Raw genomic sequence first — 24,781 nt, 5'->3', positions numbered from 1 at the left:
GAAATTAAAAATTTTATCGATAATCAAATTTCGATCATTTAAATTGCTTAAAAATCAAACGTCGTCAATTTCCAGAAAATGCATTTGTAAACAAAGAGAAATTTGATCCAATTCATTTCAGATACTAATTTCAAAAGTTTTCAACTTACTCTGTGTCAGCGACTTTTGGGTGGAACTTGAGCAGTTTCCTATTGGCCAATAACTCACAGTCTTCTATCGTCTCCGGAAGCTCCTGCCCTTTAGTCTCCGGAAGAAGGAAACAAGCGCCTAGGGCAGTGAGTAGTTTCACACTTAATAAACTATTCATTTTAAATTTTTAGAAAAAAAACATTAATTATTAATATAAATGTAAAAAAAACGACCAATCGGAAGTTTTAATTTAGAGGCAGCGTAAATTTCAATTTTTTTGTACTCAAAAAGAGCTTTCCTCGAAATTCAAAAAACAATGAAACATTTAAACAGCCTGGCTCAAATATTTGAGTTTTAGAAAAGTCGTTAATCATTTAAATGTTGCTTCATGTAAAAATATATAACTAACCAGCGCCCATTGCAGCTAGGACGACCATGAAAATGATGCTGCCTCCGGGGATGTAGGAGTTGATCATCTCTATGAAGGGGAACCCCATTCCGACCACACGGCAGATACACGAACAGATTCCCACTCCTGCCGATCAAAAAGAAGAATCAAATTTCGATTAACTAGAAAAAAAGGAGGGGCTAAGAATCATAGGCACCCAACGTTCATCTTTGGTCAATTTCTCTAGAGATGTGCACTAGACTAGTGGTATTTACCTGTAGTCCTAGCTAGTGTAGGCATCACTTCGCCCGTGTAGAGGAAGGCCATGTCGAAGGTGCCAGTGATGAACAGTTTACTCGTGGACGCAAACAACTGCTTTAACACCACATTCTCTGAAACACATAGTTTATAACAAACATTCGTCACATGTACAATACAAATATCTTCGTCGCTCTACATTTTCACAATTTCAACTGCCTGAAAAGAGAGGAAATCTTTGCAAATTGGAAAAAAAACACCTTCGTAAATTGATAGTATCGCACTTGGCCGAGTATTATTCAAATTCGTAAATAATCCTACTTGAGAGAATTAAAAAAAAACAATCCGATTCGTGTCATTGCTAAAAAAACATGTTGCATTTGGAAAACTTAAAGATATTTTTCAGCGATTTTAGGAGCGGATTGTTTTTTTTTTAATTTCTTCAAATAAAATGATTTTTTTTCAAATGCAACGTAAATGGCGAAAAGATATCACATAATTCGACCTTTGATCTAACTTACGTTCAAACACCTGGCACAATGCGAGCGACACCCCACAGAGAAAGAGTCCCCCCATCATGCTGGCTCTCCTCCCAATCCAGTTGATGGAGAACATGATGAGCAGCACTCCGGCCATCTCGAAGCACCCGTTGATGAGAGTGTAAGAGTAAAGGTTGAGGTTGAACAGATCCTGACCCATTGTCAGGGCGTAATAAAGAAGAGTGTTGGCGCACCTGAAAATATCGTGAGGCGACAATTCGTAACAGGCGACAATTAGTATCAGTAGGTTAAGCGGGGAACACTGATTCACGCGCAATATTCCTCTAGTGCCGGATGTGAGCGCAACGAGCGAAGCGGAGCAAGCATACTCTACTTTCCAGTACTGTGTTACGAATTTTAGCCTGTTACGAATTGTCGACCTACCGAAAATATAAACCAAAGTTATTACATATAAGCTTATTAAATCTAAAACTAATAGGGTCTTTTAAACAACCGGCTGCTCTACAAGAAGCACAGACAATTTTGTTCCTTTAAATATGCTCTTAAATATATTTCCGACACCAAATATTCGTGGAAAAAACCCACGCAACCATTTTTTTCAGCATTTCGCGAGAATAGCCAAACAACGAGAGCGCGCATTTGCTTCACTTCCCGGATGTTCAACTTCATCAATCAAATATTTGAACAACTTACCAAACAAAAGCAAAAACGGTGAGCCATCTAATTAACAACGGCGACCTTCCAATTTCTTGGAAGCCACTCGGTTGATCGTCTTCTTCTTCTTCTTCTGCGTCTGACATCGCCGAAGACTTACTTCTGAAGACATTCTGGAACTGCTCTTTAACTGTCGTGTTTCGCTTTTCTGCTTTAATCAGCACTTCTAACTTATACCACATTTTTGGGTCCAGAGTTTTTCCCGTTTTGCGCTCGATGTTCTTGACTATTTCTTGGAACTCTCTGTATCTTCCCTTCTCCAGAAGCCAGCGAGGACTTTCGGGCATGGCGATGCTGGCAACAATATCAACAACTACTTACCACAACTTTTCCCGAAAAGTTTAGTTAGGAAATATAGTTAACAAGAGCTCAATTACGCAATATTGCAGTGCAGATTTGACCAACTTTGTTTTATTCTCTCAACTGGTCGGTCATTATTTAAATCCCGGATAAAAAGTCACTGTTACACCATAGTGAAAACAATATTTTGTGTACCACCAGTAATTTTGTTCGGCTTATTTATCTATTCGTTCAAGTGAACAGTAACTCCACTCACAGCCAGTATGCAGTGATGGGGAGGCAGAACCACATGCCAGTTGTAGTGTACCATCTCCAGGAAGTGATCAGGTAGGCGAAGAAGGAGTAGAGGATCATGCCCACTCCTATCTCTATCCCGGGGATCATCCCAATCAGACCACGGTGCTGCGGCATCATCACCTCCGCGCCTAGAAATTATAGTTGAAGCTCTTAGTTTGTAGAAACATTCTGAAGCGCGTTTAGAGAAAGATATTTGAAATCTCCTAAGAAACTCAACCACCCTGAAAAATCATTGTAGTTACTGTTTAGTTCTTCGTCAAGCAATTTTATGTTCAAAACAAGATTGATCGTATATCAGGGCGAAGCCTTGCATAATCTAACTGCCCTTTAATTGGTTTCCAATAGTTTTTGGTATTTTTTTTTTCAATAAACTTACAACTTTTTTGGACAATATTATCATATATCAAAGGCTCTGTTTGACTTAACAAAATCTCGAATTAGCTTGATATCAATTCGGAACAAATTTGTAAAACTTTCTCCATCTGAATAAACATAGTCAACAGACAGTTGGAAAAGAGTAATGAACGCAGAGAAACTAAAAAAAAAACTCACTTGTTCTTTCTAAAAACCTTCAAGTTTTTGAATTTCGAAGAAAAAATAGATAGCCTTAAAAGTCTTTAAACTTTTTACAACAAGTTATGATGGACACTTTTTTGTTAAACCTAACCGATTTTGAGAAAACTGGATCAGAAGATAAACATTTTGTTTTGCTGGGAAATCTGATAATTAATTTCCTTTTTCGAAATTAGAAGTCAGTCACGTTTTTCGTGACCTTTTTAATTTTGCTCTTCGATAGTGGAGTTTGCCTTCCTGTTAACAATGGAAATGCACTGAATTTAAAAACAAATCACAAGTCTAACCACGAAAAATCCAAATTGAGCTGAACAATTTTTTCCTGAAAAAAAACAAAAAAAATCTTCAAGATCTATATCATAGTACTCACTACGTTCATTACTCTTAAAAAACCACCCCAGCACCCCAGGCAAAAACATATCTCATTTTCTTCGATGATCGAAAAATTGGAGCAACAAGATTTCTCGTATCAGGGCAAAACCCTGATGGTTCTATTGCCCCTTAGGGTTAACGGAAAAGTTTTTTTTGAAATCGATGAAAAAATATGCCAAACATGAACAACAACGAAGTTGAACTGTTTTCGTTCTTTTTGATTTTTATTCCTCACAGGCTATGTAAATCAAAAGTTGATAAATATTTCCTGTGGTAACATTTTAATGAGAACAAAACGCTTGCCTCATTTGCATTTCGAAATCATTCAAATTAATAGATGAAATGCAAATGAGGCCAGCGTTTTGTTCTCAATAAAACGTTACCAAAGGAAAAATATATCAGTTTTTGCTTTACATAGCCTGTGAGGAAAAAACTATTTGTTTGAATGATTTCATCTGCCGATTACGCTGTTTTAAAACGCAAAATATGGCGAGTTTTTAATTTCAAATTGCCAATTTGCAAACCTGCATAACTTTTCGGATAAAGGTTGCAGGAAAATTGCTTTCTAAACTTGAGATCGAAGCATCAGTAGTTTTTCAATTAACTAATTTCTTTGTCACAACAGGCTAGTTCAAAACCCAAAGCTTTCCTGGAGAAAAAAAAACACCCGTTTCAACAAACTCAAAAAAAATAGGATGAAAAAGACTTTTCCCAATAGTTTTATGCAAAATTCTAAATACAATCAATTTTGATTTTTTTTTGAATTTAAGAAATTTTGACAAAAAAAAGAGAGAAATTGATTTTAAAAATTTTAAAATGTGAAAAAAGGATTGTTTTTAGATTATTTAAAATTTTCCCACAAACGATATTTCTGTACAAAATGTGTATCCAGCGTCTAGTCATGTAACAATAGCCCCCCATGGAATAATTTTGCTTCAAAACATTCGAAAAAAAATTTGAGCCGGATTAAACCAACGCTTACGCATTTGTTGTCCAAAATTGCACAAGTTGCCAACTTTTAAATCTCCACAAATAAACACAAATTGATCTATATTAAATTTTGTTTAGTTTTGAGCTTAGAAGGTGAATAAATTTCAGATGGTATAGAAAACTCCAATCAAAAATGGATCTATAAAAAACCCAATTTTCTATTGCCATAAGATAAAACCACACTGAGCTTAAGTAGTACATTTTTCTTTGAAAGTCGAATAAACAAAAACTGAAACTGAAAAATATTTTTAAAACAAGTCTGCTATCATCAAAGCAAAGACCTGAGTATTCCGACCGCCGATTATAATTGATTAAGATTTTATTTAAAATGCTCATGGTAACCAAATTGTCTAAAAATGTGGCCTGTTAAAAAGACGGAACTGGTTAATCTATGTGCTGTAGTTTTTGACAAAGAAAGAAGTTATTTTTTTTTACATCCACTAAATTAAATGGCAAATACATATTAAATATTTTTCATGTAGACTTATCAACCAAATAAAAAAACTCGTGTACCGGAATAATGCGTGAAAAATCAAATCTTTGCTTACATGTAGGGCGGATCTAAGATTTTCTCGAGAGGGGGTGACGAAATTTTAAAATTATGTCGACTTTTTTTAGGTCGACCAAAATTATTTTCCGAGCTCTCCTAAATATCTATAAAGACCCTATTTTGACCAAATTTTCGGGCAATATTTTGAAATAACAGGACAAACATGCCGTTTTGGACACTTTTTGGAAAACTTTACCAAAAAATTGCGTTTATTTGGCGCGCGCTTCCGTTCAAGTTTAGTATATATAGGCGCCGAAGGCTCCTTCAGAAAAAGTATAGGGTTGGTCGGCCGAAAATGGATGTCATAAAATAATACCAAAGGCGGACCATTTGGTTGGTGAGGGGGTCAAACCCCTGAGGAAAAAGATTTCGAGGAAATTTTTCTAGACCTCGAGGGAATAATTTACGATTTTCAAAACTGGTGCAAAAAAGCATAAGAATTAAGCAAACTACTGCACTTACCGAATGTGACAGCGATAGGGAACTTGCTCATGTTGAACATGGACACCACAAATCGGAGGAAGAGGAAGATGACAATGTGAGGGGAGAGGGCGAGTGCCAGGATGCAGAATAGTTCCAGAATGTACTGCACAATCAACATCTTCTTACGCCCGTATCTGTCAACATTAAATAAGGAGTTAAGCCACTGATCATTGCTTTTTCAACTCACAAACAGTCGGAAAAAACTAACATTTCAAAGCGTTCTGTACGGCATTAACAAGTGCCAAAAAAAATTCAAAAGTACCAAAATGTTCTGTACCACATTATGTGAAGTGAGTCCATCATATTCTTATAAGTAGAAATTGCTTTTACTAAAAGAAAGGTAAAGAAATTGAGCTCTCTATCGCAACCGCCGATCCGCAATCCTCCAACACCATGACAATATTTTAAAAATTTTAAGAAAAAGAAAAAATAAGTCAAAGTAATCATTGACTACCAAAAAAATCTGGACACAAATTATGGGACGTGTTCGGTTTGTATAGCAGGGGTTACAGAAAATGCATTTTTTTTTGGTTAGGGCCAATTGCAAATTGAATGGGTAGTTCACTTGTCGCTGAGGTATCCCAGGACGAAGGCGCCGACTGCCTGTCCCAACACAAACAGTGCCTTGTCCACCCGTCTGTAGATCTCCCGACCGCAGACGAGACCAAACTGAAACACTAACCACTTTATAATCAGTACACTCTTTTTGAACTGATAAGTTGACCAGGTATAGTTTCTCGAGGACATAAAATTTTGCTGCAAAGCATGCAATTTTAACAAGAATAGACGGTTGCTGTTCAAGTAACACAGAAAATTCCGACCACATTCATGAAAAACTAGAAAAAAACATACTTTTCTTTTTAAAATTTGCAAAATTTGCTATAAACGTTATCTTCAAAGATTCATTGAAAACTAGAAAAAGAAAACTTTTTTTATTTGGGTCATTTTTTGCGTAGTATGATGAAAAGATAGACAAAAACCAGTAGCGGGACAAAGGGGGGCAACCGCCCCCTCCCTCAATTCTGGTTGCTAAATTTTTCCAAAGGGTCCCCACTTTGGTATAACTTTACGAAATTCATTTTTGGCTAATGAACCTCAAAATTTTTCAAGGCGCCTTTGGCGCCAATATAACTAATTTTGTCACTAACGCATTTTTTTGTCAAAATTTTCCTAAGTGCGCAAAAAAAGCATTTTTGGCCTGTTTTTTGTAAAAATCGCCTGCGGCGTTAAAATTTTTAGGGTAAAATAGGGTCCGCAACAATTTCAAAATTTTTCGAAAACCGCCCCCCCCCCCTAGAAAAATTTCTGCGCACGCCACTGCTCAGAACGCTACTAAATTTTTTGTAACCTCAACAGTTGTATTCAAAAAGTGAATAAGAAACAAAAAAAAAGAAAAATTTATTGCCAAGAAAGCGCTAAATGATGCTTCGAAATCTTGTTTTCTAGATTTTGTCTCGAGATTGCAAATAATTATTGGAAATTTTTAACTATGGTTCCAATCACGGGTGAAAACGCTTTAATATGACATATCGCTCCAATTATTCCAATAATTACTTCTGGCATCTAATATTGCGTCAACAAAACAATAAAAAACTAAAATACATTCAGTGATCGGAACACAGTGATCGGAACAATGAGCTTATTTTCAGTTTCGTCGAAATCAGTTCTCCAACCTCTTTGGCGGCGGAGTCCTCAACTTCCATGGGCATGAACTCAAACCCACTCATCTCACTACACAGTCCATACTCTGACGTCATCAGTAGCTCTGATTGGTTAGGATGAGTAATCAGATGCTCAATGGACACATTGAGCGAGGATGCTTCCTGGAGGAGGGCGGAGGTGTTGATGTTCAGGGCGGTGCACCCTGTCTGTCTGTCGGCTGGGATCCCATTGCACCCAAAAGAGCGCGGGTCTAAAAAAAAATACAGCTTCGAGCTACCTTTTTTACTCACAAAATCTATTTTTGAAACTCGCGTTGTCGTTCAATCGCGCTTTTTCTCGCCTTTTTCTGTTGTTACTTGTTACTGGATATTAAAACTGACCTTTTATTCATCAAATCAAAAAAAAGTGAACGCAACTATGTGTGTGTTTTACTTCTTTCAATGACAATAAAAAACGCCAAAATTAGTCATAATAATTTCAAATTATGTGTTTTACTTCTTTATGTGTTTTCCTTCTTTCAATGACAAAGTTTGCCATATTCATTTCAAATTAAGCCTCGGGGCCTAAATTTTGAACATGAGTGCCTAGGCCAGGGGCGGATCTAGGATTTTCTCGAGGGGACAGGGCAAATAAGTTTTGGTCAAAACTTTCCAAAAAGTGTTTAAGGTTTTTGGACGGTTTTTTCAAAAAATTACCAGGGCGCAGAAAATTTGGTCAAAACAGTGTTTTTATCTGATGATTTGGGAGACCCCCCACCCCTTGAGAAAGCCTAGGTTGCCCCTGATTGATATTAATGTCCCAATTGGCTAAATGTGGTAAAAACCGTGTTATAAACAGTTTGGAAGCGCTTGATTTTGATAAAGAAATGTCTACTAGCCCCGGTGTATATTACTCTGCAGAAAAAAGACGTCGAATCAGTTCTCATTCCAAGATAACGTTTTTGAAATTGCTTTATTAAAACATCACAACTGATAATTACAACTGAAATAGAGAATTAAAAATTAACTGGTTTTTATTTAGATTTTACCGTCAAGTGACCCATATAGTCAACACACTCACCATAACTAGTTTTTTTGTTTCTTATAAACCCTATTTTTGTTCAAAAATCCCGAAACCAGAAGAGAAAATGCAACGTATTTCACAACAACCTAAATAATTATCAACTAACCATTGTAGAACACTTCATGTATAACTGAAGGGGAGATATTGGCGAAGGGGGGACTGTCTAGTCCGGGGATGAGACATCTGTGGGGGATGTGAGCAGCTCCGAACACACTCCAAATCATGTTGCCCCCGTCCTGAATAGTCACAATGCACACGCCCAGCAGAATCATCATGTGCCATTTGTTCTTGTAGCCTAAACAGTAAAATATAATTCAACTTGAAGTTATTCTACTCTCCGCTTAATTCCATAGCTTATTTGTTCTAAAAAATCAACGAATGCAACAAACTTTGGTAGCCTAATAAACAAATAGCTTTATTAGGAATTTGTAAAACTATATTCGGATTCGCATTCTTACTCCCTGTGCTCGCTAATCTCCAAAAAAAACTGTTCCAAATCCGTAAATTAGTAAGAGATATTTCTCGGCAAATAACTCGGTCAATAAAATAATTTCGGCATTTTTCTATTGATCAGAACATCATATAACATTTTTTGCATCTGTGCGTTTTTTGTACAAAACGGCGCAAGCTAGCCACAAGAACCGGTCGGTAATGTCCTTGAGACAAATTGCTCTTTTTGGCGGTCAACCTTAATCAAGGCTGAACCGAATTAGAACCAAAAAACAGTTAAAATAGGATGTAACCCCCGTTTTTAGTATACTAATACATGGGCAGGTGGGGGACTCGAACCTACGTCAACTGTTAACCTGTATAATCGGCGTTAGCTTAGGCCACTCGGCCAACTGTGCTTATTGTTGTTACATTTTGGTTCAGTTTTATATGCATCTATACTCTACATTCTATACTCTACATTTGCATTGCAACATCCTCCCCCCCTGAAGAAGGAAGAACCGGAGCGAGCTTAACGGTCGGCCGCGTGACTTCACGGGTTGCGGTCCTGACAAGGGCGGATCGGGCGCAACCGTCCTGTCCGTAGTTTAGCTTGACGATTCGGGCGAGAGGGTAGTACCCACGCGGACTATCGGGCTCAATCACCCACACGAGATCGCCTGTTTTAAGAGTGAAGTCAGAATGAGTGTGCCACTTGACACGCTTATTCAGCGAGGGAACATATTCTCGAAGCCAACGAGACCAAATCGCGTTAGCATATGACTGCGCTCGCACGTACCTTTTCTTGTGATCGAAGTGCTCCCCGGGTAAAAGCGAAGGAAAGCTTGTGGCATGTTGTCCAAGCAAAAAATGGTTTGGGGTTAACGCTTCTAACTCACGTGAATCGGTACTAACGGGAGTGATTGGCCTCGAATTCAAAGCCTGTTCAACTAAGCAGAGTGTTGTTCCTAACACCTCTTCAGTGACTCGCCTACTGCCTAGGATATCGTACAGCACGCGCTTCACGCTTCGGACGAGGCGTTCCCAGGAGCCGCCATGATGGGGTGCGCCTGGCGGGTTAAATTTCCAAGTAACACCTTTGTGTGCAAAAATGGTCGGAGCCATGCCATTCCAGCTCTTGATGCAGGCAAGTAATTCCTTTTCCGCACCAACGAAGTTCGTGCCATTATCCGACCAGATTGTGCTTGGCGTACCACGGCGCGCAACGAACCGTTCAATGCCCATGACACACGAACTGGTGTCCAGAGACGGTACAATCTCAAGGTGTACAGCCCTGGTGGTGAGGCAAGTAAAAAGGAATCCCCATCTTTTTTCCGTGCTTCTGCGAACCGGAACGTAAAGCGGTCCAAAGTAATCCACACCCGTATGATTGAAGGGTGGTTGCTTGTATCCGAGACGTTCGACCGGTAAATCGGACATAATTGGCTGGATGGTACTTGCTTTGCGTTTACGGCATGTCACACATTGATTTTCGACAGACCGAAGTAGTCGACGCAACCCAAGTATTGCTAATTTCATATTTAAAACGGAGCGCATGTAATCTAATCCTTGATGAAAATGCTTATGGTGGAGGCTGCGGGCCAACAAACGAACTAAGGTATGTCGGGCATCGAGTATTATTGGGTGCTTAGTATCAAACTCGGTATCCACTAAGCGCACAATCCGTCCGGTGGAACGAATGATTCCAGCGGGACCAATAAATGGCGAGTATGTGGCAATTTTACTACTATTCTTAATAGGTTTGCCAGCGGTGAGTGTTTTTAACTCAACGGGAAAGGATTCCATCTGAGCAAGATGAATCAGTTTGCTTTCTGCAATATCAAGTTCAGTGGGGTCGGTGATTCGTAAGTCTTTACCACGAAAATGCTTATGTGAAGGCAACACCCTCAACATAAAAGCGACTACTCGTTTATATCTTGTAAAGGAACTGAACCTTTCCCAATTGAACCCGTGTTCGGGATGTTTTATTGATGTGACATCGGTGACGAAGGAAGATGATGTCTCAAAGCAATTATCAACATCACAAGAAGGACCCTTCAAACGAATTTTATTGATTACACGTTCGTCGGGTAAAAACGGCCAATCAGTAGTCCTGAGAATGCTCGGACCAATAACCCAGCTGCTATCCTTGAGGGCTTCCGAAGAAATCCCCCGCGTACCGGTATCAGCTGGATTATCGCCGCTCAGAACATGGTGCCACTCATCAATAGTGGTCGACTCGAGGATTTCGCCGACACGATTAGCGACGAATACAGGTAATTTTTCAGTGGAGTTTAGCCACTGCAAAACTGTTGTACTATCTGTCCACATAAAGACATGATTAATAGAGACGGTAAGGGCGGTCAGTATATCATCTTTTAGTCGTGTGGCGAGCAGAGCAGCTTGAAGCTCTAGCTTCGGTATCGATAGCGCTTTCATGGGCGCAACGCGAGCTTTACCAAAGATGAAGGATATTTGAGTTTTATGCGAGCTCGCGAGTCGCGCACGCAAAAAACCAACAGCACAGAAAACGTCCTGCGAGCTATCACCGAACATGTGGAGCTCAATTTGATCAACAGGCTCTGTGAAGTAACAACGGGGAATAGTCAATTGCCCTAAGAGAGGGAGACCGGAGTGCCACTCGAGAAACTTATCTCTTATGTCTTCTGGCAATTCGTCGTCCCAACTTTGACCACTGATTTTCCAAATATCTTTCAGTAAAAGACGGGCCCTAACTGTGTATGGAGCTACTAACCCAACAGGGTCAAACACAGAAGAGACGAAACTCAAGACGGTTCGTTGAGTTATTGCTTTATCGAGAGGACGATCCACGCCTCTGCTAACAACCAATGTGTCTTTCACATGGTCCCACTTAAGACCTAAGACGTGTGATGATCGTTCGGCACCGTTACATATTTCCTTGATGGGTGAAGATGAGGTTTCGGATTCCTCGGGGTTCATTGCTGAAGTGATTTCATCAGCATTACTGACAAATTTAGTCAAATTAAATCCTCCCAATTTTAGTAAGGAAACCAAATCGCGACTAGTTTTAATTGCTTGGGTAACGTTCTCGAATGAATCCAAGTAATCGTCCATGTAAAACTTTTCATTTACGACTGAGGCGGCCTCAGGGTATGTGGACATATTATCAGTTGCTGTTTTTTGCAACGCGAAATTGGCGCACGTAGGTGAATCCCGTGCGCCGAATATATGGCGAGTGTACTGATGAACTACCACATCGGAAGTGGTATCCTCCCGCCACAAAAAACGGAGCGAAATTTGATCGCGGGCAAGGACTCCTACCTGGAGGAACATACCCTCTATATCCGCGGAGACGGCGTACTTATGTTGACGGAATCGCAAAAGCACAAAAATTAAATTTTGGAGTAGGTCAGGACCCACCAATAAGGACTTATTTAAGGATGTGCCGTGAAACTTAGAAGCCCCATTAAGGACTCGGCGCACCTTACCCGGCTTATTCGGATTTACGACGGGATGGTGCGGAAGATACCACTCGCGATCGGAACGCTTACGTGGATCATGCGGTTCGACGGTAACGACATAGCCTTTCCTAATGTCCTCTCTAATTGTTTCTGCGTATCTTTCGCGCAGCTCAGGGTCTTTACTTAACCTTCTCTCCAATGATTTAAATTGGGCGAGTGACGAGTAATAATTGTTTGGTAGACTGACATTACTATCAATCCAAAGCATAGGCACAATGTATCTTTCGCCATTGTGAACGGTTTCAGAATTGAGGATGGATAAAGCATGTTTATCCGCGGCGGAACGGGCATCGACTTGTTTGAAAGCACCATACGATTCCAACTCGTACCAGGATTTTATCTGGTCGGTCAGAGACGAATCTTCAACAACACACTTGAAACACGAAGAAGTAGAATTACCGGACGGCGGCAACGGACCACTTAAGACCCAACCTATCGGTAGGCGAACGGAACACGGTGAGTTTTTATCATCTCCCAAGATGAACTCAATGGGTCTAACGGCGTGGTAGTAGTCTTGTCCGATAATAATTTCAACGTCCTCATAAGTATATTGAATGGGCTTAATAGGTGCTAATTGTGGATATTTATTCTGCAAATCAGCAATATTGATTAATTCGGAACCAATCCGAATACTGTCTTTAACATATGCACAGAGAGAAAATACGAAATCACTATTATTCGGCTCGGAGGAAACTGTAAACTTGACTCTCTGAGTCTCAACAACGGTGGTCGAATTGAAACCACTAATTGACAAGTTAACGGGCTCCCCTACTAAGCCGAGACGCTTTACGAGTGACGAAGACACCCAGGAGTGAGTCGATGCACTATCACAAAGAACCAACGTCAGGAGACTGGTTACATCCGAGGATACACCAAGTGTTGCAATTGGCAACAACCCTTTAGAAGATTCAATGTCAAGTACATCACTAACAGCGGCATGGGTGGAAGTGTTTGTATTCTCCTTGGATTTGTTTGTTCCAGCCTTATTCGAGACATTTGAATTTTCCTTCCGAGGAAATATTCTTTCGGCTCCATGGAGCAAGACATTATGTGTGCTATCACACTCTGGCTTCGGGCACTTTTTTGCTCTAGAACATTGCCGGAAACTATGATTGCCATTGAGGCAAGCGAAGCAAAGTTTCTGTTCAGCTACGTATTTTGCTCGCTGAGTAGCATTCTTTTCCTTAAAAACAGCACAATTCCACAATGCATGACTACCCTTACACAAAACGCACGGCGGAAACTTAGACTTATCCTGAGACTTATCCTGAGCCTTACTAGTTACCTGGCTATTGGCTGCAAAAACTTTGGTTGTTTTTGGTTTAACCGGTTCTTCATTTTTTGCCTTAGAGCTGAGTAAACGTAATCTTTCATGCCCCTCGGCCTTTTCTTTCAACCAGTTGTTAAAGTCTAAGAGTGTTGGTCGCTGCCAATTATGTCTAACAGTATGCATCGACCAAGCCTCCTTGAGGTTAGGCGGAAGTTTACTAACAGCTTGGTTTAACAGGTTAACACTCTTTAGATCATCGTTGAAAGACAATGATTTGAAAACTGCTACGAGGCCAGATATGGCAGAGGAGAAACTAATGACATTTTCCGAATTGTGCATCTTAAGTGGAGGAAAAGTATTCAGCTTATCAAGATGCGCACCAACAATGGCATGTGGTTGCCCAAACTTCCGTTGCAAGGTGGCCAGTGCATCCTTGTACATAACGCCACTATAACTAAACTCCGCAATTGCGGTTTTTGCTTTGCCTGTGACGAGCGTTTTTAAGTATGTCAATTTCGTATCATCGGTGAGAACAGCGGAATCAACGGTGGACTTAAACTGACCAAACCATTCGTGCCAGTTTAACGGGTTGCCGTCAAACTGGGCTAACTTCCATTCAGGAAGATGATCTTTGCGGCTATGCATCAATAATTCCGCCAATTCACGAGCGGAGAGAGGTCGATCCGATGAACAACCTTGGTTCGGATAAGCGGGAGACGGTGCGTAGTCCTCGTTGACTGGCTGATAACCAGTATTAGTTTGATTGACAAAATGCGGAACATGTTTTGGATGAACTGGGGGAGTATTAAAATACACAGTCCCACCACTAGTATACGGAGAGGCGGTGTTACACGATGGGACAATAGTTGTCACATTAGAAAAAATGTTTCCAGCATTACAACACTGAGCAGGCGTGACGATTGGAGTTGTAGCTGCCAATCGCCATAAGTTTGCATCACTTGTGTAGTAATCGTTGATACTAGGTGACACAGTATGCGGAACAAAGGGAAGATTATGTTGCGTCTGGACTGGCGCTGCATGGCAATTAGGTGCCGAAAAGAAAACCGGCGTTGGGTTTACTCCAGAAGATGAGAAGCCACCGCCAGCAAATGCAGGCGACAAAGAAACAAAACCAGAACCGGGTTGGGCCGGTAACATTGGGACAGGTAATGATTCCGGTTGCGCGATGGCAAAACTACCATTAGTTATGTTTGAACTCATGGTCTGTAAAGGAACAGCAGACGGTGGTGGTAGCACGTGTGCACTAGAATGCATATTGTTAACTGGGAATGGAACAGAGGCTGGGAATGAAACAGAAGCTTGCAATGGCAAACGGCTTGCACTGCCAAATTGAGGCATAGCCCGATGTCCATAACTATGGATTCCAGGGTCACTCAATGCTGTGTGCTCATGGTTATGACTATTACTGGTGTGAATTGCATGAGCAAGGAGGGCGGAAGTCGTCGGTCCTGACGAAACGGGTACATGAGTGAAGGCCTGCAAACCTGGCGCACTAGCAACGTCGGGAGGTGCTTGTGAACTAACAGAGTCTACCCAATCATTAGTTCGATCGGTTGCTACCTTTGAAATAGGTTGACTTACTCCTGTTAAGTTACTTTCCGCTACCTTCTCGCTAACCTCAGATGAACTGTCCTCAAGTTCAAACGCTTTCAATTCCATTTCAATTAGTTGCTTTTTATGATTTTCAGCCAATTGCTCTAGTTCCAGCTGACTTTGTTCAAACTGAAGACGGTTCTCTTGCTCTTTAAGTCTTAAAGATACTTGATACTGCCTTTCCAGCTCCTCATGGCGTCGTTTTACTAAAGCTAACTCATGCCGTTTCTCACTTGATGACATAGTGCGAACAGTCGACGTATGACGAGTGGAAGCAGATTTATCAGACTTATGTGAGTCAAGCTTTCTACTATCCTTAGACTTATTAGAGACCTTAGACCTGTTTTCAGATACTCGTGCTGCTGAATCACTTGTTTTGTGCGAGTGTGAGGATGTCTCAGACCTAGTTTGTTGTAAAGATCCCTTGCTCCCTGTAATGCCGGCTGCTGGAAATGACGAAGGTTCAAGGCTCATCTTGTAACTCTGAGCTTCGTGCATTACTTTATCGTTCATTTCGGTTACTTTCTTAAGCCAAAGGTCTTGCTGAGCAATAATTTTTTCAGGATTTTCTGTTTTTCCCGCTAACCTAATTAATTGCTCATTGACGTCGACAGCTTTTTCCAACGCAATTTTACATTTGTAAACAGCATTATCAATTTTTGTAGTGCGACTATTATTCTCAATGTACTCAAGTAATAATGAGTGACCTTTAAGCAGCTCATTTTCTAGATTTAGACGGGTTTCGAATAACTTGCGTATCTTACTTTGGAATTTTTCGTCCATGTTTTTCACAAATTGACAATATTCTACGGATGCTCACTTATAGAAAACAATCAATAAAATGAGATACTGTTTTGGTATGTAATCAAATTTGCATTAGTAAATCAACATTAGCTTACAAGACGGGGGAACTTGACGTCTCAAAGCTTCTACCTGAAGCCTATTTCTTATAGCTTTCCGAGCTTTGAGGGGTAAGCGGTTTCGCTTCTTACGTGTCTTAAGGATGTTAAGATTAGCGCTATAACGCCTTAGAAGGAGGAGAGTCTTTAACTCAAGGGAAGGAGGCTGGTGAAGCTCTTTGTACTTCTCAATTAGTACCTGGTCCTTAGCCTTACGCTTAGAGATAAAGTCTTTAACGACGTTGAGAATGAGAATACCTGTTGAACCTAAACTTTCCTCTATATCCTCGGTTCCGTTGCGTCTACAGTATACGATCGCACAAATGTTTGTCCTATACCTTAATAACAAATTGACAAGTTGCTCACTACTCAGCTTGCGGTTATTGTTGCTGCGGTGCCTACTTATCGAGTTATTTATGGCGTCGTGCCAAATTACGAGGTCGTTACGGTGCGACAAGTAGTGATGAAGGTAGTACTGTATTGTTTTCTGAGAGTCCCTAGCGTTAAAGTTCAAACTTAAACCTGGCTTCGTAAAGCAAGTATCTTTGACGCGCTTCTGGGACGGAGCGGGAAGTTTTCGGAGCGCGTGATCCAAAGAACTAGCTCCTAGAATGAATACCATACACTTAGGGGACCTATGCGACGGCTTCGTTACGCTTAAGTACCAATGGGGTTGGAAAATTAAGTAGGTCGGTTGAACTCCAACAACACACACGGAGTAAACCTGAGGATGAAAGAATTCAACTTAACTCACTTAATATCACCGTACCTGACCACTTAACTTTACTGTCACGCAACGAAGTCAATAATATGACGGGCTGAAACGGCTTTGTTTTACTCGAAGCGAACTGGCTTTCAGTTTCACCAATGGTGGGTGGGGGATCAGGCAAATTGGTTAAGTTCCAACAACACACGCGGAAGAAACCTGAGGATGAAAAAACTCAACTTAATTTGCCTGATATTTCGCTACCAGACCACTTAATATAAGGTTGGTGTCATCTTACAGCACAGTTTCGCAGAGTTCTGGAGACGTTTTGAGGATTTTTTGGCAATTTTTTTACTTTTTATACAAAATTTTTCAGAAAATTTTGGTCAGCAGGTTCGAGTCATAAACCAACCCAAAAAACTAGTCCAGTACCTCTTGTCTATGTTCCGATTTCACTGATTAATATTCCGTTCACATATATCCAAAAATTTTTGGTATCGAGAAAAAATGTCAAGTCAGTTTGTCTATGTACCGACTAAGATATTTCAGTTCAACGGAACTGTCCAAAATTTTTGGGTATTGAGAAAAATTACCGGGGGCTAGCTTGCGGAAAAATTTTGAACATATATGACATCGTATAAAATTTATAGCACAATTTGAGTTTTAAATGTTTTGGAAACTTCTTACAGTTTTGGAGATTGGGCGGTCACCGGTTTCGGGTTGTCAAATTTTCTTTGTTTTTCGGTCAGCCGCAGAGAAATTGTCCAGCAATCACTTCTCAACTCACACAAAACGTCTGCAGTTGACCCCGTGTCTGATATGGATAGTTGTTTAGCCCAAGATGACAAGTCGCAATGATTCGGTTCCTTGGACTCCGGATACTCCTGTTGAACTCCGGATACTCCTGTTGAACTCCGGATACTACTGCTGGCTTCAACTTAGCGAAAATGTTCCGCAAACTGCCTTGAACCTTTCCACCACCGTTTTTATTCACACTGAAGCACAGCCCGCCAGTAAGCTGATTACACAGCCCAGCCCGTCAGTAGGCACAGCCCGACAGAAGCACAGTCCATCAGTAGGCAGTAGATCGTCAGAAGCACAATCCGTCAGTAAGCAGTAGGCCGTCGTGTCCCTTGTGCAATTTCAGGAATAAATTCGGACTCCGTCGTGTTTCTTGTGCAATTTCAGGAATAACTTCGGACTCCGTCGGGTCCCTTGTACAAATTCAGGAATAACTTCGGATTCCGTCGGGTCCCTTGTGGGGCGCCAAAATGTGCTCGCTAATCTCCAAAAAAAACTGTTCCAAATCCGTAAATTAGTAAGAGATATTTCTCGGCAAATAACTCGGTCAATAAAATAATTTCGGCATTTTTCTATTGATCAGAACATCATATAACATTTTTTGCATCTGTGCGTTTTTTGTACAAAACGGCGCAAGCTAGCCACAAGAACCGGTCGGTAATGTCCTTGAGACAAATTGCTCTTTTTGGCGGTCAACCTTAATCAAGGCTGAACCGAATTAGAACCAAAAAACAGTTAAAATAGGATGTAACCCCCGTTTTTAGTATACTAATACATGGGCAGGTGGGGGACTCGAACCTACGTCAACTGTTAACCTGTATAATCGGCGTTAGCTTAGGCCACTCGGCCAACTGTGCTTATTGTTGTTACATTTTGGTTCAGTTTTATATGTATCTATACTCTACATTCTATACTCTACATTTGCATTGCAACACTCCCTCTTCCCATTGAGAAGGGGGATTCCTTATGAGGTGCCAAATTGTATAAGTTTACCTTGTCAATCAGTCAATTCTAGCGTGTGAAATAGTTTGATACCATGCCACTAGGCAGGGGCGGACTTAGGGGGGCGGGGGCGGTCACTTTTTTTCAGGGATTCGACCACTTGCCGACCAAAAGGGTCCCCCTTTGAACTATTTTGCTGACGGTCCCTAAAATTTTTCTGAATATATACTAATTTTAAGGGGGGGCCGTGCGCCGAGAAAACGTAATTTTTTGTTAAAAAATTTCCAAAAAGTGCTTAAAAACGCATTTTAGGCCTGTTTTTTCAAAATTTTGCCAGCGGTACAGAAGTTTTGGTCAAACCAGGGACTTTTTAGTGCTTTGCGAGAGCTCGGAAAATCAATTTGCTCGGCTTAAAAAAAGTCGACATAATTTTGAAAATAATTTGAAAATCCGAATCTTCCAATGGCCTTTTAAGGTCAAAGCAATAACTCATATCTTAGATGAAAATTAAAAATTGATAAAATTTCAAAAAAGAAAAAAATGATCTTTTTTAATGTCGAATAATGAAAAAACCCTGGTTGTTCTGACTACCCTTCCGAAGGCAATGTCCACTATCGGGCAGCAAAAGTGTGAAGTTCACAAAAACGTGATCGATTTCTGTTTTCGAAAGTCAATTTGACTTTTTAGAATTCCCAGTGGAGTAATATTTTTACATATCGACGCAGTTTTCTCAAATTGAGATTTTATCCAAGAATTGACAAAAATATAATTTTTTGAAGTTCAGAGAGATTTAAAGCCATATCTTATTCTTGTTCAAACTCAAACTTTTTGCTTTCTTGCGTTCATTGACTCTTTTCCAGCTGTTGGTGGCTATATTTGCTACAACTTCGATACTTTGAGGTTAGTTGAGGGTAAAATGATTTATGATTGGCGCTAATTTGATAACATTAACCCAACTTGAGAAAACTGGATCAACAGGTAGAGTTTTAATTCCGCTGGAAATCTCAAAATCAAACTCCACTTTCGAAACTAGAAGTCGTTCACGTTTTTCCACGTTCGTATTTGGAGAGGGCTATTTACGTCATTTTCAGCAGATGAATTTTTTTCGACGCATTAATATGTATGAATGCACATCTTTAGTTATTAGAGACTTCTAAAACTTTTCTTGAAAAAAAAACATTTTTAGAGCCTATACAAGACAAAGCCCTGAATGTTCCGACTGTCCCTTAGTTCATATCGAATTTTTTTGGGGAAAAAAAACATAAAAACCGTTAAACTTTGGACAATATCAAAGTGTAAAATGTTGAGTGGTACAAAATAATACGACCGAACCAACTAGCTAGCCTCAATTCAGTTTGGAACGATTTTGTTGTGCGGGGATAACTCGCCACGCATAAATAATTCGCGTTACGCTCTCAGCAATATGAATAAATTATTCAAAGCGAGCATAATTTAGTCCAGAACATGGCCAGTTTGGCAATTTTCAAACCCCCAGAACTTTACAAAAAACAATCGGAGGTAAAAATATCTTTTTAGAAATGAACTCAAGAAGTCGATATCTTCAATGGAGTATAAAAAATTTTAGTCGAAAACTATTATTTCGATCGTCAAAAATTGACTGAATAAAAAAACCACACCGAGCATAAATATTCCGTTTTCATCGTAAATCGGAACAAAAAGAGGCTTCACTAGGTTCATTGACTCTATAAAATCATTAGTTTAACTGGTTATCGGATGAAGTAATGATCGAATAACAAAGTAACAACATAGTTATGTGCAGGGGGAGTTTACGTGTGGGGCGGAGGGTTGGGTTTAGGGCGGACGTCATTTTTTTCAGAGATTCGACCCCCTGCCGACCCAAAGGGTACCCTTTTGTATAATTTTGAGATGTCCATTTTTGGCTGACGGTCCCTAAAATTTTTCTGAATATATACTAATTTTAAGGGGGGAGCTTTATTTTTATACTATTTTTCAGGTTGAGTTGGTGTTTTTTTCATGGTATGCGCAGAAAAATTAAACATTTCGTACAGCATTATTACAGTTAATTTTTTGAATAAACAAAATAAGGAAAACAAAATTTTTTAAAACTTTCATTTTATTTTTTCAAATTCTTTTAAAAGGTTATTTTGGAGCTCTTGACGCTAGGGTTTGCAGAATTATGCTTCAAAGTATACATTTTCTTAGCTTTAAATTTAAATCTTTATTAAGTGGCTTTTCGTTTCACTCGTTTGCTCTACTCGCTCTTAATTGGACTAAAGTTAGAAAAATTTAATTATAATTTTTGTCCGCATTGAGAAATTCAAACAAAAAATGGAGGATGTAGGCAAATTAATGCCATTTTAAACAATCCTGCAGATTTTAGACATCACAATTGATTGTTTTACTTGACTATAAATCATCATTTTTGAAAGCTTACAATTGCTAATGATTCACTCGAGTTACAAATGCTAATGCTCTTTTTTTTTTCAATCCGACCAAAAAAGTGGGAACAAATTATGGGGCAGCGTAAGCTTGTTAGCCCAATTTAGTTAACTAAACGAAAGTCATTCAGAATAATTACGTAGAACAAATTTTTCAGAATATGTTACGTAGAACAACACCCAACTAATCTGAGATCTAGACTTTTACAGCTTTTGAAACCAAAATTTCATGACTTATCAGCTAAATATTTTCGAACTGAAACAATTTAGCTTAAACAGTAGAAGTTTGAAAACATTTTTGAGCAGATGTGAGTGCTGGGCCGGATAAAGGGGAGAGATCGGGGGGTTTTCTCAAGGATTCGACCCACTCACCAACTAAAGGGTCTCCCCTTTGGTTTTATTTCACGACATCCCTTTACGGCCGACAAATCTTCAATTTTTTCTAAAGGCGCTTTTGGTACCAATATGTACTTATTTTCAAGGAGAGCATTTTCAAACATTTTCCTGCGGCGCAGCGTTTTTGGTCAAAATAAGGATTTTATAGTGTTCTGATAATGCTCGGAAAATCAATTTGGTCGACCTAAATAAAAGGTCGACAAAACTCACGTAAATTTTGAAAATCCGCCCCATCCCCCTTGAAGGAAATCTTAGATCCGCCCCTGTGTGAGTGTGGTCAGTTTTTTCCGGGCTTGGTTGATTAAAAAAACGAATGCATCTACTTTTTTGTCAGCCAGTTTCCAATACGGCAGAGTTTTGAGCGGATGTCGGGGTGATCAGTTGTTTCTGCTATTTCAATTTCGTAGTCACAGCAAAACTCTGCTGCTTACTTGAATAAAGTTGAAAATTTTGTCAAATAATCAAAAATTTTGGCCAATTTTTAATTATACTGACAAAATGTGAGCAGCTTTTTTGAACTGCACTGGAAACTCATTGGCTAACTTTAGTCAATGAGACTGCAGCACAAGCTTGAAATTTTTTGCTCACTTTTTTAAAGTAAATTCATAAAAAAGCCGAACTGGTCAAAGGGCAAAAACATAGATTCTTAGACACAATTCAAACTTATTTCAAGTAAGCAGCAGAATTTTGCCTTGACCGCTAAATAAAAACAGGAGAAATAACTGACCACCCCGACATCCGCTCAAAATTCTGCCGTATTAGAAATTGGCTCACAAAAATAGTAGACGCATTCAATTTTTCATCAACCAAGCACGATTACTGTTTCGTTTTCGGCCGTACACTTTTTGCAAAATTATCAATTTTGAGCGGGGTATGTTAAAAGACTCAAACACTTTATTTTTTGGTTAAAAAAACCCAAAAGGAAATATCTTTTTAGGGCTCCACTTGATTCTTAGCCCTTACTTAAAAGTCTGGGCTTAAAAATTGTTTCTGTTAGCTCGAAAGTTTGGAAACATAATTTCGCTTTATGTTTAACCAGACTAGTTAAGCTCTGGTTCTGTAAAAAATAATTTCAGTGATCAGTTATCAAAATGTGTATTCACTTGCCAATTTTCTCAATGATGTCGGTCAACATTCGCTCCACATGATCCGGATGTTTGATAACCTCCACGATCTCTTCTTCCGGGGGCGACTCCATTTTTCCAAACACTTCTCAAGATTTCAGGCTCATAACCAAGATGTAAATTCTTGTCGTAATTATGCGCGTGAGTCTCGACTCGCCGTAAAATGATTGATAGATAGTTCGGTCGCTTTTAGTGACCTTTAATGAGCAGATGTATTCTTTTTTCTTTTTTCATCTCAGTTTGGAATGCAACGAGAATGCTTGTTGAACGTTGTAACGTGAACGTTCGTGTGTGACGTTATTTTACACCGGCTGCAGATGTAATGCTGCTAAAACGTCAAATTTGATTACTTTTTTTCTGTTAAGATAAATATATTTTTTTTCGGAGCAAACGTTTTTTTTCTGCACAGCAAACGTTTTGATTGATAAGCAAGGGATTATGAAGACTAAAATTAACTAGAAGATAAACTGATGCTGAAAGAAAACTTTTGAGTTGAGTTCCAGTTTCTCCTAAAGCGGTAATTCGATTAAATTCTTACAAAAACATACGAGATAATTAAGTCAAGAACTCCAAAAATAGACAAAAACTGATAACAAATGTCAAGATTGGTTACAGATTTGCTATCTACTTTTGACATCGAGAAAACTAATTTGCAGAGAAGCGTGAAAACTCAGCTGAGTTTGAACAGATATCTCGAAAATAAATAGTCTTCATTTGTAGAATGTTGTTCTCTAGCTTGTTTTTCAGTTTTCAGTAGACCCATACTTCAGAAAGAAAGTATGGCATGCAATCATTTTGTAGAACAGTTTTATATTTTTAACAAGTTTATTAGACATCGTCTTAATTTTTTGAAATAATTCGAGCCGTTTTTGCTCGAACGTCTAGACAATGCTCTGAAAAGTTTCGCGATTAATTTTTGGTCGGCTTTTTTCATCAATGCTGGAGGAAACAATGCGTGGCAGAACTTTGTGTGATGATTTGGCGCGAAATAGTTTACGAAATGCTGGACAAATAAATACTGATCGAAAACAGAAACATTATATCGCGAAAAGTTGGCAAAAGATATTTTTCATGCCATTCAATGTCTAAATGTTTTAAAACGGCACAACGGGCAAAATTATTGTCAAAATTAACAAAAAAGACCAAAATTTGAACTTTAAAATTAATTGAACAAACTTTATAAAAAAATAATTGTTCGTTATTTTATTAAAGAATTTGTTCCGTTAATTCTTAAAGATAGGCATTATTTTTTTAAGCATATTTTCAAATTTTTGAGTAATGGGCTTTTTTTGTAAACTTTGGCAATAACTTTGCCCAGTGAGTCGTTTTAAAACATTTAGACAGTCGAATGGCATAAAATAGTCTTTTGGCATTTTTTCGCAATGTAATGCATCTGTTTGTTTTTTTTTGTAATTATTTGCCCAGCATTTTGCGGATAACTTCGGTCAATTAATCAGACAAAAGTTGGACTCGCGTTTTTTCTTCAGAATCGTTTAAAACTGACTATTTCTGGAATTGAGGTTACTTGGCGACGGTTTCGAGAAAAATTCAAGAGAGTAGTTATTTTTGGTGAAAACAAAAAAGTTGTTCAGACAAGCCTTCCAGAAAAACACTTGCAATAAATAATAAATAATTGACAAAAAAATGTGCATTCTCAGTGACGATTTGACAATTTCTTTGCGGCGTGAAAAAATTTATGGGACAAGACTTTGCTTTAAAAAAGGAGACAAACAATAATTATAGTTGCTTTACTCAAAATCAATCGCCTGGTAGTAACTTTATTTAAAAATCTTTCTCTGCTCAAGGATTTGGATGTTTGTGTGCTGGTCAATGAACAGTTGGTCAAGGAGAGAAATACATGAAAATTTAAGAAAAAATTTTGATTCCCAGTAAAACTTAAGTTTATGGGCAACGGATAGGTTTTCCAACACAACGCTGCTTCTTAACCTGCAGAAAAGTTAAAAGTTGGCTGATCGACAATCATATTCCACCTTTGCTCTTGCACCCTATTCTCCGGAGTTTGTTAAAACTACTATCAACAGCACTTTGTTTTTTTTTTCAATTAGTTGTCTCCCGTTGCAACTCTATATCTGTAGGTTTATTTTGAAAGATTTAAATGCAAACTTGAAGCCTTTAAGCATTCATTTTGCATATGAAAAAACATGTTTCGGTTAACTAAAAATGTCTAACAGTAGGAATTGTGTTTTAATTTGAAATTTGGGGACCTGATTTTTGCAAAAATAACTAAATTTTAATTTTTATCTCAACCATTTTGAAATTTCAGATAAAAAACCGAAGACTAGAGCTTCAAATCAGAGCTGGTGCAACGAGTTTTTGAGTAAAATTAGTGCTTTGAGCATTGCAACTTTTTTTGTTTTTCAGATATAATCATGTGGACA

At 39.0% G+C, this 24,781-nt stretch overlaps 3 protein-coding genes across 5 annotated transcripts in view; 1 reads left to right on the top strand and 2 right to left on the bottom strand.

Annotated features, from left to right (window-relative positions):
* The window catches only part of LOC134851470 (clathrin heavy chain 1-like), a 519,829-nt gene that overhangs the window by 129,239 nt on the left and 365,809 nt on the right, over nucleotides 1–24,781 (bottom strand). The window lies entirely within an intron of this gene.
* The window catches only part of LOC134851526 (sestrin-3-like), a 244,979-nt gene that overhangs the window by 101,239 nt on the left and 118,959 nt on the right, over nucleotides 1–24,781 (top strand). The gene's annotated exons all lie outside the window — the stretch shown is intronic.
* LOC134851296 (organic anion transporter 3-like) overlaps nucleotides 1–24,781 on the bottom strand; it is a 28,502-nt gene that overhangs the window by 869 nt on the left and 2,852 nt on the right. For all 3 annotated transcript variants that reach the window (XM_063867313.1, XM_063867312.1, XM_063867311.1), the window contains exons 2-12: nucleotides 22,366–22,710; nucleotides 8,385–8,573; nucleotides 7,228–7,466; nucleotides 6,120–6,223; nucleotides 5,534–5,688; nucleotides 2,546–2,714; nucleotides 1,969–2,283; nucleotides 1,297–1,508; nucleotides 793–909; nucleotides 539–664; nucleotides 150–267 (exon numbers count right to left, since the gene is read on the bottom strand). In XM_063867313.1, the coding sequence (XP_063723383.1) occupies nucleotides 150–267; nucleotides 539–664; nucleotides 793–909; nucleotides 1,297–1,508; nucleotides 1,969–2,283; nucleotides 2,546–2,714; nucleotides 5,534–5,688; nucleotides 6,120–6,223; nucleotides 7,228–7,466; nucleotides 8,385–8,573; nucleotides 22,366–22,456 (1,835 nt within the window). In that variant the 5' untranslated portion in view covers nucleotides 22,457–22,710. The remainder of the gene's footprint in view (nucleotides 1–149; nucleotides 268–538; nucleotides 665–792; nucleotides 910–1,296; nucleotides 1,509–1,968; nucleotides 2,284–2,545; nucleotides 2,715–5,533; nucleotides 5,689–6,119; nucleotides 6,224–7,227; nucleotides 7,467–8,384; nucleotides 8,574–22,365; nucleotides 22,711–24,781) is intronic.

This window comes from Symsagittifera roscoffensis, chromosome 7 (assembly GCF_963678635.1).
Source record: "Symsagittifera roscoffensis chromosome 7, txSymRosc1.1, whole genome shotgun sequence".
Lineage (NCBI taxonomy): Eukaryota > Metazoa > Xenacoelomorpha > Acoela > Convolutidae > Symsagittifera > Symsagittifera roscoffensis.
The sequence above is the reverse complement of the archived record's forward strand: the minus strand, read 5'-3'. Positions and strand labels throughout refer to the sequence as shown.